The sequence below is a fragment of the Engraulis encrasicolus genome, chromosome 9 (genome assembly GCF_034702125.1).
Source record: "Engraulis encrasicolus isolate BLACKSEA-1 chromosome 9, IST_EnEncr_1.0, whole genome shotgun sequence".
Taxonomy (NCBI): Eukaryota; Metazoa; Chordata; class Actinopteri; order Clupeiformes; family Engraulidae; genus Engraulis; species Engraulis encrasicolus.
The window spans coordinates 50,480,978-50,500,977 of NC_085865.1; the positions used below are offsets into that span (position 1 = coordinate 50,480,978).

A 20,000-nucleotide genomic window follows, 5' to 3' on the forward strand; every position below is an offset into this window, starting at 1 on the left:
GTGTGTGTGTGTGTGTGTGTGTGTGTGTGTGTGTGTGTGTGTGTGTGTGTGTGTGTGTGTGTGTGTGTGTGTGTGTGTGTGTGTGTGTGTGTGTGTGTGTCTCCACCTGCTTTATTCTCTGAAAGTGATGAATCAGCTAGCATCTGTCTAGGCTTAGCTCACACCCTCTTTTGACTGTGACTAGGCTAGCTTTGGTCTTAGCCCCTCTCTCTCTCTCTCTCTCTCTCTCTCTCTCTCTCTCTCTCTCTCTCTCTCTCTCTCTCTCTCTCTCTCTCTCTCTCTCTCTCTCTCTCTCTCTCTCTCTTTCCCTCTCCCTCTCTCTCTCTCTCTACACTGCTGTTCTATCTGCACTTTTTTTCTCTGTCCTCCGTCTTGACTAGCACCTGTTTTAATTCCCCCTGTTTCTCTGGTAGCACCTGTCTTAGCGTCTACCGTACTGCACTAATTATTAGCGTGAAGGTGTGTTAGCGCCCCACCACCCACGTTTTTCTAGTTCTCTAGCGTTCTCTGCTTTCATTATCTTGCTGTCTATGGCCCTCTCTCTTCCTCTGTCTCTCTCTCTCTCTCTCTCTCTCTCTCTCTCTCTCTCTCTCTCTCTCTCTCTGATTCACTCACCTTTAGTGGTGAGTGGGTGCTTTCACTTTTTTAAAACTTTTTTTTTTCCCCTCACTCTTTTTTTTTCTTTCCTTTTCTTTCCTTTGAGTACGGTATGGGTTTGTCTTTCAGTCAGTGTTCACAGACATCTCTGCAGCTTGCAGAGGGGGGGTTTTCCTCTCCCACACCCACACGCTCTCCTTCATACAGCGGCAGTTACTCCGCCACCAAAAACGGTAGTAGGAGGGCTTGACTGAGACAGGGCATTTTTGGAAAAAGAAAAAAATAGGAAAAGTCCGACAGGCGGACCAAGATGCGTCCGTCTATGCATTGCTGCCTTGTGGACACAGGAGGGAATTGCAATTGAAAGAAAGCATTTCAGACGGACCGACAGACCGACGGATGGAGATGCTAGGACGCATCTAAAAATGCACGTCCCCTTTTCTATGATATTATAATGAGCTCGGTCCACTGTCTATACTAAAGACAGACAAATGTGCTACCCCATATAAGTTGAGGGCTGACCTCAAAGTAAAAAAGCAAACTAACTAACAAACGAACGAAAAATCAAAATCGGCCCACCGGGAAAATGCCCTGCTTACCAGTCCAGCCCTGAGTAGTAGTAACATTTGTTTTTTCGGGGGGAGAGAGAGAGGGACACCTGGCACTGCTCCATTGGGGAGCTGTAGCTGTTGCTGTGGCTGCTGCTGTTGTCCATATGAAGACTCTGTTTAGTGGAGAAAATGGCCGCCAGGGGAATCCTCCACCAGGTGCTGTAATGAGGCTACCTGTCCAGCCTCATGTGACACATAACCACCTACACACGCATGCATGCATGTGCGCACACAAACACACACACACACACACACACACACACACACACACACACACACACACACACACACACACACACACACACACACACACACACACACACACACACACACGTGTGCATGCACGTGTGCATGCACACACATATACGTAGACTCACACACACTCTTGAGGAACGAAATGTCAAGCTCCAAGAGTTGCTTACAGCTAAATTCTGCATAAAATTACCTGGATGAATGAGAATCTTCACACCTGGGGCATGCACATGTACACACACATAGACACACTTACACACACACACAAAACATACATACGCACGCATACGCACGCACGCGCACACACACACACACACACACACACACACACACACACACACACACACGCAAACCCCTGGCGGCGTTCCATAAGGGCTATGGCCGTGTTAATGTTCAGCAATGCTCAGGAGCAAGCCAAGTGGAACGGATCTCAATCAGAACAGGCCCAGTGTTCTGTCCCTTGTGTTTACATCACCTTAACACAAAAGGCTCCTTTCCAATAACCGCACTCCCTTCCTCCACCTGTGCTTGTGGCCTTGCGCTCCACCTCCACGGAAACAATGAAGTTTCCCCGCTGTCAGCCGTGCCACAACACCTTTTGGGGGACTTCTCCCCATTCAACATCCTGATTGCAAATGAGAAAATGACCTTTGAGTTGCGCTTTGGCAAGGTATTAAATAATTATTATTAAATAAAACGGCTGCCATCAATGACGTCATCACAAGGCCACAAGCACAAAGGAGGACAGGAGTTAGGGTGATGGAAAGAAGCCCATGTGTGGTCTACTTATGAGATCACTTCCTGTGTGTGTGGCATTGCGTGATGTCTGTGGACATTGGCTGTGACATCACCTCCTGTTGGTATGTCTTCACGCCTGCTGTATGTCAAGTCTTGCCGTTACTACATTTGTTTGACACTACATGGGATATCCTGAGAAAACACACGTTTTTTTTGTACATAAAATAATTATTTTTAACTAATTATTTTTTCATGGAAACTGTGAAATGGTTGTGGAAAATGTTCAAACTTTCTAACGAGACATCTCGTGATGCATTTTTTGCATTACGACAACAAACCTCTCAGTTCCTCCTCCTCCTCCTAGTCCACTGTAAAAGTTGGTGTAATCAAAGACTGTCGATGATTGGTTGATAGCCCATTTGCCTGTAAGTAAGACCGGATCATTAAATCTTTTTTGACATAAACGTGTCATGGTTGTCATGAGTTACTGCACAGCATCTCTGAGAGCGCCTCGAGGGACAGTCATGTCATCACAGATGGAGGGGGGAGGGGTGTGTTGGTAAGGGGCCTAATTATTACTGACAAGTGATATCCTAGGAACCTACATACTGTACATGTGGGGATAAGGACATACATGTAAGAACATCCCATCTTCTCTCTCTCGCGCACGTGCACGCACGCACACACACACACACACACACACACACACACACACACACACACACACACACACACACACACACACACACACACACACACACACACACACACACACACACACGCACACACACACACACATAGAGACATGCTACACTCACAGTATAGCAGCTGAACATACTATTTTAAAAGCAGCAGTGCTGTACTGTACAGTAGTGTGTGTGTGTGTGTGTGTGTGTGTGTGTGTGTGTGTGTGTGTGTGTGTGTGTGTGTGTGTGTGTGTGTGTGTGTGTGTGTGTGTGTGTGTGTGTGTGTGTGTGTGTGTGTTTGGAGCCACTTATGAGTACCACTTCACAACTGCACTTACAGTAGTTCTCCCTGAACTCAATCTCTCTATTCAAGCATTCATGGCATTACAATCTGCGTCCTTGTTGAGGCTTTGGATCAGGGGTCGGGAACCTTTTTGGTGGAGAGAGCCATAAACGCCCATTTTTAAAAAAATATTTTTTGTGAGAGCCATACCATTTTCGCCATTATTTCTAATGCTAATTGTCATGCACAGAAGGGAATAAAAGTAACGCTTGCATTGGGGACAAGAAGGGAGAGCTAACGAAAGAAGAACTAAAACTACTTGTAGATGTGCTGATGTGCATTTAAGAAGCCACGCGCATGCATTACCTTTAGTTTCTATCTTTTATGCATCGGAGTTGCCAATGAGCAATGAGAATGACGGAGGTGCTTCTATTCTAGCCATCAGACAGACACAGGGAAGGTGCATGAGGAGGGAGGAGGGAGGGAGAGAGAACTTCAAGACAGGATGCTCATCTTGGTCGCGCTGACATAGTTAACATTTTACAGTTGATATGTGGCTGACATGTCTATTTTTAGTAATTCGCGAAAATGCCCTACAAAGCGCGTCCCTTACCGACATGCGTCCCCAATAGCCTACAGAACGCATGATTTAACCGCCAAATAGGCTACAGGGCGATTCCGTATTTCAAGGGACGAATGGCAACCCTACGTTTGCCTTCGCATTGTGGCACCAGTTATCTCGCAATCACACTAAACTGGGAAAGACTTACGTCAGTTGATTCAGCAAAAGTTCTTCCTGTAATCGAGGGAGAAGTACAGCGCTGCATTTATATCCCTCACTTGCGTTTCCTCCACTTGATTTGCCATCATAATGGCACGGTCGTGAACAGTTTCTTTGTTTTGGATACAACCGTTAGCCAGCTGAACTTTAGGTAAAGCATTACGGATGGAATGTTATCTCACACGACACGACCCAGCGCTGGCACGGCATTGTCCAATAAAAAAAACGCGTTTTTCATATCTGTACAGTAGCCTTCGTCGAAGGCCTGTGCTTGGCTCAGCTGATCGGACCTGGGATGGATTAAATGCGCGATCATACTTTATATTTTGAATATTATCTTAACTTTTCGATTTCAGTAGGTCCATTTTTAATTTAGTGCCGTAACAAAAGTATTCATGGCTAATTGAGTAAACAAATGACAGGTTTGTCCGAGAGCCACATGCAGTTCCCAAAAGAGCCACATGTGGCTCGCGAGCCATAGGTTCCCGACCCCTGCTTTGGATGAACAGCTCTGTCTCTGTCCAGCACCACTTCAGCCACACTTCGCTACCTAGACTCTCTCTCTCTCTCTCTCTCTCTCTCTCTCTCTCTCTCTCTCTCTCTCTCTCTCTCTCTCTCTTTCTCTGTCTCTCTCTGTTTGTCTCTCTCAATCTCTCTCTTTCGCTCGCTCTGTCTCTGTTTCTCTCTCCCCTTTTCTCTCTCTCTCTCTGTTCTCCCTCGCTTTCTGTGAAATTGGCTGCTCCAGACATCGTTGTCCATGGCCATTATGCACAACAACGTAAAGCAAGCCAATCATTACACACCACCCCACCCCACCCCGTCGCGCTCTCTCTCTCTCTTTCTCTCTCTCTCTCTCTCTCTCTCTCTCTCTCTCTCTCTCTCTCTCTCTCTCTCTCTTTCTTTCTCTCTCTCTCTCTCTCTCTCTCTCTCTCTCTCTCTCTCTCTCACACACACACGCACACACCCATTATGCACCACAAGCAGGCTTTGACACACACACAAGGGCAGCATACCATTATGTGTGAAAAGTGGACAGTGTAAATAATTGAGAGTAGAACGTGTGCGTCAGTGTGTGACTAGTCTATTTGTGTTGTTTAGTGTTACTTTTTAGTGCATATTCATTTTGAAGTGGCGAGCAGATGGTCATCGGCAAAAGCAAAGAAAGAAAGAGAGAAAAGAAGAAAATGAGTCGCAGAATGGCCTTCAGTTACAAGAGGTTTATTTTGTATTTATTTTATTTATTTATTTTAAATTTTTTTAATGCCAAGTCATGAAAGGGCCATCAGCTACCAAAACACGATGAGTCATGAAAAGGCTTCCAAGTCGTGGCAGTAATTGAAAAAACACGAGTCATTAAATTGCTATCAGTTGCCAAGAGGAGTGGAAAAGATGTTATGAAAGGTAATATCGCTTATTAAAAGGCTATCAGTAATGCGGTGGTAATTGAAAAAACAATGAGTCATGAAATGGCCTCGCGGGTCAGCAGGCAGTGGAAGAGGAGGAGAGAGCCGATGGCACAGACACACAGACAGACACGGCAACGTCCTACACACACACACACACACACACACGGCATAGACACACACGGCGCAGACACAGACAGACACGGCGACGTCTTACACACACACACACACACACACACGGCACAGACACACAGACAGACACGATGGCGTCGCACTCTATAGTCTCTCTCAGACAGTTCATATGCATACACGCAGAACGACATGCATAGACAGACACTCTCACAAATACATAGAGAGTAGATCAAAGGTGGCTAACCCGCGGCTCTCGAGCCGCATGCGGCTCTTTGCCTGGTGACTTGCGGCTCTTGCGTTCATGTCCAAGTTTGTGTTTAGGCTACGTCTTATAGAAAATATGCATTGGAATTGCGCGCACAAAGTTGATGGCAAATACGTGTCCTGTGGTCTTGGTACTACAGAAGGCCTTGCCTAAATGTGTCCTGAATGATCACGTTGGTGCGTGACATTTGTTACTGCAAATACAAGACGTGATTTAAGCCTATGTTCTAAAAATAGCGCTTTCAAAACCGCGTCTTTCGCTGACTAGACAACATAGCGGCAAAAATGTTTTAACCTGAAAGATTTGGCCATCACTCCTCAATAAGAAAATGTGCTGTCCATATTTGTAGATTCTATCGCTCGGATATGGCGGTTATAAATGTGCAAACTATGTGAAGAGAAAGGCGTCTGGAGCAGAGATGCGCCGAGAATCTCTGTCCTGCGTAGCCAGCTCGGCGCTCTGTTAGGAGGAGTGTTCATGGCTATTGACCCGAATGTGAAATTATGTTTTTGGTTTAAAATAGTCTTATTTTCGCGGGCTATAGACAAAATAGCGCCATACATAATGTTCTATCCTGGTTTTCGCTGTGAATGTCGGCCGTGGTCTATCAGCCATTGTCAAAGCGGTGCGGGCAGACAGCGTGCAGGTGGGAAACAATTTCAATCCACTTGTCGCTTGTCCGCGCTCAGTTTAGTCTCAAAAAGAAAACTTTGGGTTTTCCCCTGGCCGACTGCAGCACCCGCTGAAACATTAATGTGTAAAATGAACGGCGATTTGACGAACCACCTTGTTTTGGATGGTGTCGTCAGACATCCAATGATCATCGGAGCGCAAGAAAGCGGTGCCTGTGCGCCTAACCCCCGAATGAGCTAAGAGAGGCGGAGAATCTCTGTGCCGCGTTACTTCGTGCTCTGTTATAACGAGTGCTCATGGAAATTATGCTGAGAAACGTGTTTTATTAAAATATGAAAGAATTTATGAACATAATTTTGACCTGTGTACCCTTGTCTTCTTATGTAAAACAACAATTTTATCTTGAAAAACCCTTTTCCCCCAAACAATTGAAGCAGTAAAAAAAAAGGGGGGGGGGTTATCTTATATTCAGGATTGTAGTCAGGCCATTAAGTTGGAGTGTAACATCAATCTGACACTTTGTGTGTGTGTGTGTGTGTGTGTGTGTGTGTGTGTGTGTGTGTGTGTGTGTTTGTGTGTGTGTGTGTGTGTGTCTGAGTGTGTGTGTGTGTGTGTGTGTGTGTGTGTGTGTGTGTGTGTGTGTGTCTGTGTGAGAAAAGAAGAGATGGTTGTGTAGCCTATTCTGGTCTGTGGTGCGAGAAGGATGGGTGATGCCCATCTTGGTGGGCGCATCTTTATATGCCCGCGTGATGTTTGTGTGCCGATGTGGCTCTTTGCTGTGACACATTACAAAATGTGGCTCTTGGTCTCCGAGTGGTTGGCCACCCCTGGAGTAGATTATCATTTGCACATGAATACTCGCACAACAACATGCTTAGAGAGACACAGAGCCTCTCTCACACACGTACATATGAGTAGTTTTTCCTGCTACTAAAGCCATTTAAATGCCTTTTTTTCTTTTCTTTTCATTTTAAACTTTTTATAAACTGGATTTCATGGTACCACTAGGGAGATTTGGAACTGGGTTAATGTTATCTGTTTTCTCTTAACCGAATACAAACAGTGATACAGAACAGTGATATTACTTAATAATACAATAATAATAATAATAATTTTTAAAAAAACATCTTTTTGAAATATTTTTGAAAATTAATATATAGCAAATTGGGAAAGAATTATCACACACACACACACACATCCACACAGCATCCTGGGTAGCACAACTGCAGGGAAGAGGGAGGAGGCTCTAAGTTAGTTGCTAGGGTAACGATGCATCCTCTGGACCAGTCACCCCACCCCATGAGGATAAACCTCACAAGCCTCTCTGAACTCTCGAATGGCTTGAGGATTCATGGAAGTTTCCGGAATCTCCTCTGGGTCCCACACCAAGCTGCCAGGTGGTGTAGTGGGAGATCACTATGTATTTACCATTGCTCATCATTGATATTTTTTACCATTATTCTATCAAAATTGATTTAAAAAACTGCCATAGTGTATTTAAGTATGCTGTGAGTTCATTTTCCAATTTTTACCATATTCTACTAACACAAATAATAGGAACACAAAAAAGTGGGGTCACATCTTTGACCTATATATACGTATGGAGGGGTATGGGGATGTGTGTCCATGTACAGTCTGAGGATGTGTGTCCATAGTACAGTCTGAGGATGTGTGTCCATAGCACAGTCTGAGGATGTGTGTCCATAGTACAGTCTGAGGATGTCTGTCCATACTACAGTCTGAGGATGTGTGGCCATAGTACAGTCTGAGGATGTCCATGTACAGTATGAGGATGTGTGTTGCTGTGGGAACATGACGGGGGACTCTAAATCAACATCATCATGGAAAAAAACAACAATACATCACTGAGGGAGGATGTGCCTCACCATCAGTGCAACACACAGACAGACACACACACACACACACACACACACACACACACACACACACACACACACACACACACACACACACACACACACACACACACACACACACACACACACACACAAAGTATGATGTATTTCTCCCTACTCATGGGTAAGGGCTCTCCCCTAGTGACACACAGTACAGAAAGTGCATCCTAGCTAGTCAGTAAGCCATTAAAACCTGCCCCCTCACATGAATTAATGAGAGATAAAGGTACAGGTACAGGTAAAACATATGAAGAGTCACAGGTATGGTCATCAGCATCCTGTACACACACACACACACACACACACACACACACACACACACACACACACACACACACACACACACACACACACACACACACACACACACACACACACCTTAATATCTTTGTGAACCCCTCTCATTGACTTACATTCATATGAACTGTTAACAATTTTCACGCCAAAACAATCCTTAACCTGTCTGTGACTAAACGTTTTTACGATAAGATAACCATACTCTAACCCAGTGGTTCTTAACCTTTTTTTCTAAATACACCCCCTTAACTGTGCCCAAGACGTGCCGCGCACCCCCAACCCAGACTTCTACAAGTGTATACACGCAAAAAAAAAATATTTAAGTGATGAATTACAATGATTGTTGCTTGAGACATTAATCAATACCTCTTTACATGGGGACCAAAACATGTTTTCATTTGGTTTTGATTTGGTCTAATTATAATGTTCGCAAGCAGAATTTTGGTCACCACCTCAACAGAAACAAAATTCTGTGCACCCCCTGAAATCTCTGGCGCACCCCCAGGGGGTGCCCGCACCCCAGGTTAAGAACCACTGCTCTAACCATTACTCTTACCATAAAACTACCAAGAAAAACACTGCTAGATATATCGGCCCCAAAATGTGGGCCCATTAAGTACCTTGGTTATTTGGGTACCTTGGTTAGGCACACACACACACAGACACACACACAGACACACACACACACACACACACACACACACACACACACACACACACACACACACACACACACACACACACACACACACACACACGGCCCCTCACCACTTCTCTCCCGTCTCTCTCCCCCCTGGTAGACTCCATGTCGGAGGGCACTCCCCTAACGACGGGCGTGATCGTGGGCATCCTGGTGGTGGTGTTTGTGCTGCTGCTGGTTGCCGTGGACGCCACCTGTTACTTCCTAAACCGCTGCGGACTGCTCATGTGCATCGCCGTCAACGTGTGCGGCAAGAGCGGCCCGGGGAGCAAGGGCAAGGACATCGAGCAGGGCAAGGCCGCCTTCATGTGAGTAACACACACGCACACGCACAGACACACCATACCTGCAAACTCGTCACCTTTTTCCCGGCCAATAGTCGGGTCTGCACACATACACACACACACACACACACACTGACCACCGCGTTCATATGAGTACAGCAAGGGCAGGGACATTGAGTGTTCATGTGAGAAACAGATCCAAAATGCTCACAACTTTACCTCCAACCTCCAACAGTAGTTTGGTCTGCATCTTGTCTGGCAGCCTGGTATTCAGGTAGCATTATGGGGTGCCAATCAGATCTCCACTCCACTCTCCTCTCCTCTCCTCTCCACTACTCACTCCTCACTCCTCTCCTCATCTCCTCCTCTCCTCCTCTCCTCTCCCCTCCTCCTCTCCTCTCCTCTCCTCTCCTCTCCTCTCCTCACTCCTCTCCTCCTCTCCTTTCTTCTTCTCTCTTCTCCTCTCCTCTCCCCTCCTCTCCTCTCCTCTCCTCACCTCTCCTCTCCTCTCCTCTCCTCTCCTCACCCCTCCTCTCCTCTCCTCTCCTCTCCTCTCCTCCTCTCCTGCCCTCTCTCTATAAGCTGATTAGCCTCTAGCCTGCAGTGCATTATGCATGGCCCGGGCCCCTCAGCATCCCCTTACCACTGGCATGCCCTGATTGCCTCTGCTCATGTCTCACATTGATCACTCCCTGACGTGCACAGACATTTTAGGAGGCAGGTGCTGAGGGGCTCTGGTCTTACTAAGCTATAGAGGCTACATATTATATCAGGGCATTATCATAACATGCTTTTGATTGCGAACCATCTGTACATTATCATGTCAACATGGACCACAGTACATTGTGACATGAACTTTCAAAAAGGAAGTTTCAAAAAGGGCAATTGTTTTCTCCACTAAGGCAAAGGGGCAGGTACCTCATCCCTGTGTGTGCACTTCTATGATGCATGGCCTCAGCATCCACTTTACACTGCCCTGATTGCTCTGCCCATGTGTCACTTTGATTGGTTCATTTTTGTCCCCTGTGGTTCGTGATTGGTCCATTACTGTCCCCTGTGGATCATGATTGGTCAGATTTTTGTTGGGTTGAGACCCAGGCTGCAAGGCCAGTGGTGGCCCTGTTGGGTAAGGTAATGGGGGTTTGTGACTGCTGCATAATCGGTATGACTCTGCCAACAGTCTATGAGGGCGACTGGGGTACCTTGAGCATAGTACTGTCCCTACACCCTGGGTTCTTTCTCATTTATGCTGACTTCCGTCCTCCCTTACTCACTTGCCTCCTTGTGGCCTTGTGATGACATCACCGGCAGCAGAATTGCATTTCAATATCTTGCAAAAGCTCAATTCTAATGTCATTTTCTCCTTTGCGAATGGTGAATGAGGAGTAGTCCCCCAAAAGTTGTTGTGGCTTGGCTGACAGCGGGGAAACGTTATTGTTTTCTCCACTGAGGTGGGGCGTTAACGAGACGCAATGCCACAAGCACAGGCTGAGGATTGTTGCGCCGGGGACCCGGGTTCGATTCCCGACCCGAGCTCATTTTTTCTGAGCCTCCCCCGTCTCTTTCTCCCACTTGTTTCCTGTCCCACTCTTCACTGTCCTGTCTAAATAAACTTGAGGGGGGAAAAAACAATATATATATTTTTTAAAAAGCAACCCTAGCTAACTGGTTAGCAACAATGCTTTCGTGAAATGGGGTCCAGAGCTGGTTTTGTTGTTTGTTTGTTTGTTTGTTTGTTTGTTTCCTAAGCCTCCTCTCTTCCCTCTCCCTCCAGTAAAGACGAGTCTAATCAGCCAATAGTAGAGATGCGGACCGAGGAGGAGCCCACAGCCAATCACGATGCAGGAGGCCACACCGAGCCCAACGAGACCACACCCCTCACTGAGCCAGAGTACGTACACGCACTCACACATCAGACAGACTCTTGAAATATAGTACACACACACAGGCACGCACAGGCACGTACACACACTCACACATCAGACAGACTCTTGATATACACTTACATGTACACAAACACACACACACACACACACACACACACACACACACACAGGTACACACACACACACACATTCCTCGTACACAGACTCTGATATGCATGCAAACAACCCGCAAAGTTCAACCCACTGACCTGGCCAGAGTGAGCAAAACACACACACACACACACACACACACACACACACTCAAAAGTCCATTTGTTTCACACATGCTACTACCTCTTTAAACGTCACCCCCAAACACGGAACACATTCACGATGACCCTCACTCTTCTCCCTAATGATGACATCACTCTCAGAGTGACATCACTATTGCATCACTCTACCACGACTATTACATCGCTCCCGCTCCTCACAAAGCATCTCAAATACTTGTTTGTATTGATTGTATTAATGCATGTCTTATTTATTTAAGTGCCACGTCGTCGTGTTTTTTTTCCTGTCTAGTAGGTTGAAATAGCCAGGTAGTATGTGTATGTGTGTGTAAATGTTTTTAGGAAGGTACCTTATGTTTCCCATAGGAGTGTTAACATCACTCGGTGTGGTGTCCCTTGATGTTTTGTGTTGTGTTGCTAAGTGATGTTTCTCTCTCCTCTCTGCGTCCTGTCTGAGGCCAAGTCTTGGGCTCCCCCTTGTGTTTGTACACAGAATTACACCACCAGCTGTACTGTCTGTGTGCCTCTTTATTTGTGTTCGCACTGTAGCTTTGTGTGTCGATGTGTTAATGTGCGTTAATGCTTAACGTGTTTAATGTCAGAGACGTGCGTTTGTTTGTTCAGGGCTGCTCCACCGCTGTTATTTACCGGCTATGTGTTACCTGTAATCCCTAACCCCCCTCCTTCCCCCTACCCAAAACCCCTCCCCATTTCTTCCTTGTGTGTACGCGTACCCGTATGCGTGCGTGCCTGCGTGCCTGCGTGTGTTTTCTGTGTGCTCCCTTCCCCATATCCTCAACCCCCCTCCCCCCCTGCCTCCCTTGTGTGCACCCGAATGTGTGCGTGCGTGCGTGTTTGTGTGTGCATGCGTCTGTTCTCTGTGTGCTCTCTTCCCCCCTCCCCCTCCCTTCCTCCCTTGTGTGTACCCGTATGCGTGTGTGCGTGCGTACGTTTGTGCGTGCGTGCGTCTGTTTTCTGTGTGCTCTCTGTGTCCCAACAGGCAGCTGACTGACCCCGTGACGGCCACTCTGGACCTGTCCCTGTCCGTAGCCACTAACTCTGACACCTTTGACACCACTAACCAGAACAGTCCCACTAGCGAGAGCACCACGCTCACCACCAGCCTGAACACCGCGCCCCCCTCCGAAACCGCCCCCGCCCCGGCCCCTAATAAGGCACCCGCCCCAGCTGCCCCCAGCCCCAAATCAAGAGCCCCCCCTGCCCCGAAACCAACACCTGCCCCAGCCCCTGCGCCTGTGCCCGCACCCGCACCCACCCCACCGGCCCCAGCCACTCCTCCTGCCCCAGCGACCCCACCCCCCTCCCAACCGACCCCCCCTATGCCCGCAGCAGCCTCGCACCCCACCCCGACTAACACCCCCCCGCCACCCTCCTCCTCCTCCGGCACCCCCCCTCCCCAGTCCAAATCGCCCTTCCTGTTGGATATAGGCGGCGGGGGCAGCGCCCCGGGCACCCCGCCCATCGCGCCCCCCCGGAGAAAGAGCCGCTCGTCCGCCTCCTCAACCTCGGGCACGCCCCCCCTGGGGGGGCACGCCGGCTCCCAGCGTTCGTCCCCGGCGCCCCACGCCACCCCCCCTGTTGCTCACACCAACAACATCCCCACCCCCAAGGGAACCCCTCCTCTCTCCCACAACGCCACCGCGGCAGAGCAGGAGAGCCACGACGCCCCCCCTGAGCCAGCACCCAGCCAGTATGCAGCAACTCCTCTCTCTCTCTCAATCTCTCTGTAACTACCACCACCGCCACCACCACCACTATGCTTCACACACAGTGAATGCTGCAGTGCTAATCCAACACTTAAGCACCAGGGCTCTAAATTAACATCAGCCAAATTGCGAAATGCTGCTGAAATTTCAGTTTGGCTTGTAGAAGAGACCAACTTACCAGCCACTTTGACCCATTAGTGAGTGTGTGTTTGGCTAGTAAGATTAACATCGACTGTACTAGCCATTTTGGCTGGTGATGAAAAAAGTTAATTTAGAGTCCTGCTTAGGACCAAAATACACTCTGGTATTGGAGAAGAATGGTTAGATTCAGGTGCTGGTTACACGAATGCGGATATTTTTCTCTCTTCCATTTACATGTCAAGGTGACGTGGATAAAAGCAAAAAAAGTTATGCCTATTCTACATGTCAATGAGGGGCCAAAACTCCAAAATATCCACATACGTGTGAACAGGAATTTGTGTATTTGGTCCTTCATGTCTTTGTGTTGTCGAGAGTGGGATTAGCGCTGCATAATATACTGTGTGTACTAGGCATGCTACTAGCACGCTCGCTCATGCCACTCCACAATATATACTGTACAGCCCACACCAGCCCACGCCACGACCATATATCTGTGTGTCCATTCTGACCGCTGTTTGGTTGTGTGTGTGTGTGTGTGTGTGTGTGTGTGTGTGTGTGTGTGTGTGTGTGTGTGTGTGTGTGTGTGTGTGTGTGTGTGTGTGTGTGTGTGTGTGTGTGTGTGTGTGTGTGTGTGTCTACTCACTCTCCCGATGTGCTCGTGTATCTGTGCCCATGTCTTTCCCATCTGTGCCCTTGTCCATCTCCTTCTCACGTGCTTGTGTCCATGTACATTTATGTGTATTTATGTGTTCATTTTCAGCTAGTCTGTCTGTCTGTCTGTCTGTCTGTCTGTCTGTCTGTCAGCGTGTGTTCAGACAGGTCAACATGCAGCGTGTGTGTGTACGTGTTTTTGTTTCTGTCTGAGTGTGTGCTGTGCGCTGATGGAACTCGCAGTTGAATCCTCTCACCTCATACTCACTTCACAGCTGTGCCCGTTTTGTGTCGTGTGTGTGTGCGTGTGCGCGCTCGAGCATGTGTGTGTGTGTTTGTTTGTTAAGCCCAGTTTACAATTCACTTAGTTGATAAACGATGTTGATGAGACAGATGCCTCATACGTTGCACTATGGGTAAATTAGAAGCTAACAGACTCTTGCCTTTGAGGTTCAATGCCATGCCATTATGCCGATGCCATAATGCGCCCCTAGAGGGCAGTGTTTCCTCACTTTCAGACATAATATACTGTTACAGTGTACAAACCCCAACTCCGATGAAGTTGGGACGTTTGGTAAACAGTGAATAAAATCAAAATGCTATCATTTTCAAAACATTCAATCTATTCATTAGATGGAGAATAGTGAAAAGACAACATATTAAGTGTTAAAACCGAGAAAAAATATTGTTTTGGGGGACTTATGTACTCATTTCTAATTTGATAAATCCAACATGTCTCAAAAGAGTTGGGACGGGGACAATAAATGGCAGCAAATGTCGAGGAAGACTAAAAACAAAACAAAAGACAACATTTAACAGTTAAATACATTAACCGATGAGATGATTTTATATAAAAAACAGTGTTAATTCCTATCTTGGACATGATTTCACCAGCTTAAATGGTGGGTGTATTCCTTGTCATGTTTTGCAATGTTTTCCTTTCTGTAGTGCTTACAGTGTGACAAGTCTTGACCAAAAACCCACTATTTTATCACCTGCTGGTCCTTATGATGGAGCCAAACTGTTAAAACATAGTAGAGAATGCAATTTGACCTTACTATGTGGCAGTAATCGAAGATCTCCCTTCAAAATATAATGCATGAGTGGCTTTTCATGCTGTTTAAAACCCATTTATACCATTCAGCACTGTATTTAACTCTACAGATGAGTGAGAACATCTTAACCAATGCACTACTGCACCCGCATGCCATCATGGAGGCTGACTTTTGAAGCTAGCACTAACACAAGTTGGATGGTCCATTTTCACTGTAGCACAGGATGTGCCATGCTCTATTATTGTCAAAAAGAATGGACTTCTACAACTTCTGCTGACTTCTGTAAGCAAAAGACTGTTTCCCATGTCTTCTGGGTCTATTTCAAGTGAGCTCAGGTGCTTAGGAGAATGCTACACCCCTGTATCATTTGCACGCATTAAGCATTCTTAATAAGGTCAATTTTCAATAGCTCTAGCACTCCAGGAATTAGAGTGAGACTACAGCCAATATATATTTCATGATGTCATGAACCTATACAATGATTTTAGTAACAAAAATATGTCTTATATACACTCAATCGTGGTAAATCAAAGGGAATTCAAAAATGTATGTAATAACTATGGTAATTATTCCCTTTGCATCTTTAATTCTGAGTGACTCAGCCTCTCTGTGATGATCTTATACCTGGACACGTATATTGTCCGTCAGTACAATTCATTTTGAAATGTTCTTCTTTGTTGTTTTATCTCATTTGGATGTTTACTAAATTTCACTGATCCCCGTCCCAACTCTTTTGAGACGTGTTGGATTTATCAAATTAGAAATGAGTACATATGTCCCCCAAAACAATACTTTTTCTCGGTTTTAACACTTAATATGTTGTCTTTTCACTATTCTCCATCTAATGAATAGATTGAATGTTTTGAAAATGATAGCATTTTGATTTTATTCACTGTTTACCAAACGTCCCAACTTCATCGGAGTTGGGGTTTGTACATCACAACACCAAATAACCCAGACACCCAGACACATCTAACCAAAGAAAAACGCCATGTTGCCAGACCGCCTTTGAGTGTTTTACACACTTGATTTTTATGAACATGCACATGCACTTAGTCACGATTCATCAAGATTAGTCATGAAAAAAAGGCTTGCTCCAACCTCTGACAAACCTTGCCGGCCTCTAGCGCAGGGAAGTGGAAAAAAAAATTGTACGGCTCACAATGAGCTTTAAATCATGATAAAAGCTTATTTACTCCGATACAACGTCCAATTCATACGTGTTGGACAATTTTAAGTTGAAGTAAGTAATAAAGCATTAGTAAAGTAAAAAAGCATTGAATTAAATGAAACGATTAATCGACAATGAATTTTTTGTTGACAATGTTTGTATAGTCGATTAGTCACGATTAGTAGACGAATTGTTGGAGCCGTGCTGGTGACTCTTTCACACTTTACCCCCCTACACACACACACAACCTGGCGGGTCGGGAGTCGAACCGGTAACCTTTGGGCTATAAGTCTGATGCCCTAACCGCTTACCCATGACTGCCCTATGCCCTGATCGCTTACCCATGACTGCCCTATGCACAAAATACTAAATGTCTGAACCTGTGGCTCCTCTCTCATTAAACAGGATTACCATTATCCATCATCTTGAGTAAGGTAAAACTAACTAATGTAGTCTAACAGCCATCTAGCTTATCTAGCATATCCACTTACCTGTAACAGATGCCAACTAGCAGAGCTTGGCGTAGAATGCAGAGATGTATTCAGTAGAAGTAGAAATACTCTTGCTGATTACAGCACAAGTATTAATTATTTTTTATTTATACTTATCAGTATAAGTATTGGTACTTATGTATATGTATATGTATTCACCACAACACTAGTAATATGATATTACAGAGTTGAATCCATGTAATATCATATCACTTGGGGTGTAATTACATCTATAAGAGTACTGCTACTTCTACTTTATACAACTCTGGTAGAACGTTAGTAAACAGAGATGCAAACATAGAGATACAGTGCATAGGTATGCTACTGACTTGCCCTAGGTGCGCCAGGGGTCCAACCTTTCTGAGTCTGACGACTACCATCATTGACCTCATTCTCAAATCAAACTATGATTGAATGATTATTGCTTATAGGTTATAAAGACAAAAGTCTTGATAGGTTATAAAGAAATAATCTCGTATTTAAAATAAAAAAGACATTAACTGTGATTATTATATGGTTGTGACGTCATCGGTCGAATGCTCCATTCATTTCAACGGGGCTCCCCAACGTTCGCACGTCTGTTATTTTTCGATAACGGACGGGTTGGTCTATAACAGACCGCTGTCAATGGCAACAAGACTTTTCACTGCTAAAGCGACTTTTCAACAAGACTCTAATCAGCTGCTGTGATAGACAACACCTGTTGTCCTGGCTACCTAGCTGTTGCCTAGCGGTGTTCCACAACGGCACTGTTTTGTTTTGCGCAGCAACAATCTTAACATTAAATAGGCCTAAAGAAATGTCCCCGCCATGTGTGAGTCATTTAAGTGTATATCCATATAATTAGCGGGTTAACTTTCGGCGAGTCGGTCGCTTTGTGGAATAGCAGCACTTCAGAGAGAACAAGACCCCTCCGCTCCGCGTCGGGGTCTAAAGATTCTCTCTGTCGTGCTGCTATTCCACGGTAGCGACCTTCTCGCCGAACGTTAACCCTTACCTAAAATCTTGCAGTCGTCACTATTTATTAACATCCTTGGTGGGCACCTCAGAAACTTGTTGACGCCTGTGCTAGACATCTCACCTTAGCACTCCACAGCACACAGTGCTCACTGCACACAATGAAGGGGGAAGCCCGAAACGGCTCCCCAAGGAAGCAGGGGGGTGCAAAAAATGTCAACAGACTTCAGGTCTTCAATACTTGAGGATGAATTTGCCTTTTTTGCTAGCCATTCATAGTCAATGCTCTTGACAAACCTGCTGACATCCATCTCAGGATGATTGACTAACAATGCCATTCCGGTATGAAGCCAGAATTTACTATGTTTTGCAATTACGTTACTGGTCCCAGGTCTAGCCCACTTGACATCAAAATTGACTGTATGTGACCCTTGAGCCTAACAGTGTTTTCACACCTGGTCCCTTTCAGCCGCCTAAGCGAACTCTGAGCAGTGACTCAGCATTTTTGCAGCATATGTGAACGCTCCAAAGTGTACCCAGACCCCTCGGAAGCGAACCGTACTGAGACCTTGGTTGACGTGGTCTCAGTTCGGTTCGCTTATGAGTTCTGACAAGTTACACTTGTAATCACTTAAGGAGGGCTCTAGCATCGAGAGTGATAAAAAGAAGAGTGTTACACCATAAATGCCTTATGCCGTGTCCAGACCAAGAGCGAACTACGGTGCCTGGTAGCGTGGGTAGCAGAAGAAGTTTCGCCCTCAATTTCGCTGTATTCGCTGCAGACGCAGCATTGACATGTTTGATTCAGCTTATCACGTAACGTCTCTGGCTTGACAGCCTGGGACATTCGGAGATATGAACGTTCCGATTGGTTTTCGCCGAACAGCGTCAGAGCGAATTCGCCTGCGATTAGATTTAGTTTAATCATCAAAATTCGCTCTGGTCGCGCAAGAAGCTTCGCTCCTGGCGAATTCGCTTTGGTAGCGCAGGTCGCGTGCCCTCCATAGAGAAATAATGACTTATGTCGCTTCGTTCGCTCCGTTCACTCCTGGTCTGTACACGGCATAACAGGACCAGAAAGATCAGCGAGTTCTTTATTTAATACACTCACAATATGAACAAAAACATTGTTGTCTGTTTGCTTTTTGGTCCACTTAAAGAGGACTGAGTTTGGTTCACTTAAAGGGGACCAGGTGTGAAAACCCTATAAGTCATTTGGACACCCGAGCTCTAACCACTTGCCCATGGCTGCTCTAACATGACCAAATAGATATACAGTACTTGTCATAGTTGACCTGGCATACAATATGTCAGTGTCTTTCAAAGTGGGGGCCGGGGAGCCCTGGGGGGCCGCGAGGGGATGCCAGGGGGCCACGGCAGGTTGGCAGGAAAAATGTAGCAAAATAAAATGAATAATTTAATAAATTGAATAGCTTATGAAGCCAACATAAACAAAAATAAGCTACTCAATCTTCTTTACAATGTAGGCTATGATGCTTTCTGTAGCACTTGTATAGGTTTAGGAATGCATCAACTTCATCGAGTTGTGAAACCGGGTGCGCAGAAAAAATAGCGTGTCACGGCCCATGTAAGGGGGGCCGCCTTGGCTGGGATCTACCGGTATCTGGGGGGCCTTGTCATGGTAAAGTTTGGGAACCCCTGCAATATGTAGCTAAATAGTATAGTGGATGACCTGAAAATTCACAGGACGTGGCAGTTTATTGTAAGCATTCAAACAATTCACCCTCGGATACTTTTGCACACCTCAATTTGAAAAGGTGCGTTGGACGTAACCAGTGATTCAAAATATCCTTTACAAATATCCTCAACACCATTCCTTAGACTTGCATTTTATTGCTCAAAATGTTTCTGTCGTTCAGACCCTCTTCAGCTGAAACACCCTACAAGCAGAACTATGCACCGTAAAACTAATCCGTCGTTCAGAGTCTTAGTGTGTAACTACTTGAAATACCATATGATTTAGCCACCAAGGCCCATGGTATAATAACTTATAATCTACACACTCTGTTAGTAAAATATTATATTTAACTATAAATATTATATTATATTATAT

The 20,000-nt window shown here is 45.8% G+C and overlaps 1 protein-coding gene across 2 annotated transcripts in view; it reads left to right on the top strand.

The window, feature by feature from the left end:
• Positions 1-20,000, top strand: part of ncam1b (neural cell adhesion molecule 1b) — a 253,942-nt gene that overhangs the window by 232,481 nt on the left and 1,461 nt on the right. For both annotated transcript variants that reach the window (XM_063207333.1, XM_063207334.1), the window contains 2 exons: positions 9,395-9,602; positions 11,353-11,469. In XM_063207333.1, the coding sequence (XP_063063403.1) occupies positions 9,395-9,602; positions 11,353-11,469 (325 nt within the window). The remainder of the gene's footprint in view (positions 1-9,394; positions 9,603-11,352; positions 11,470-20,000) is intronic.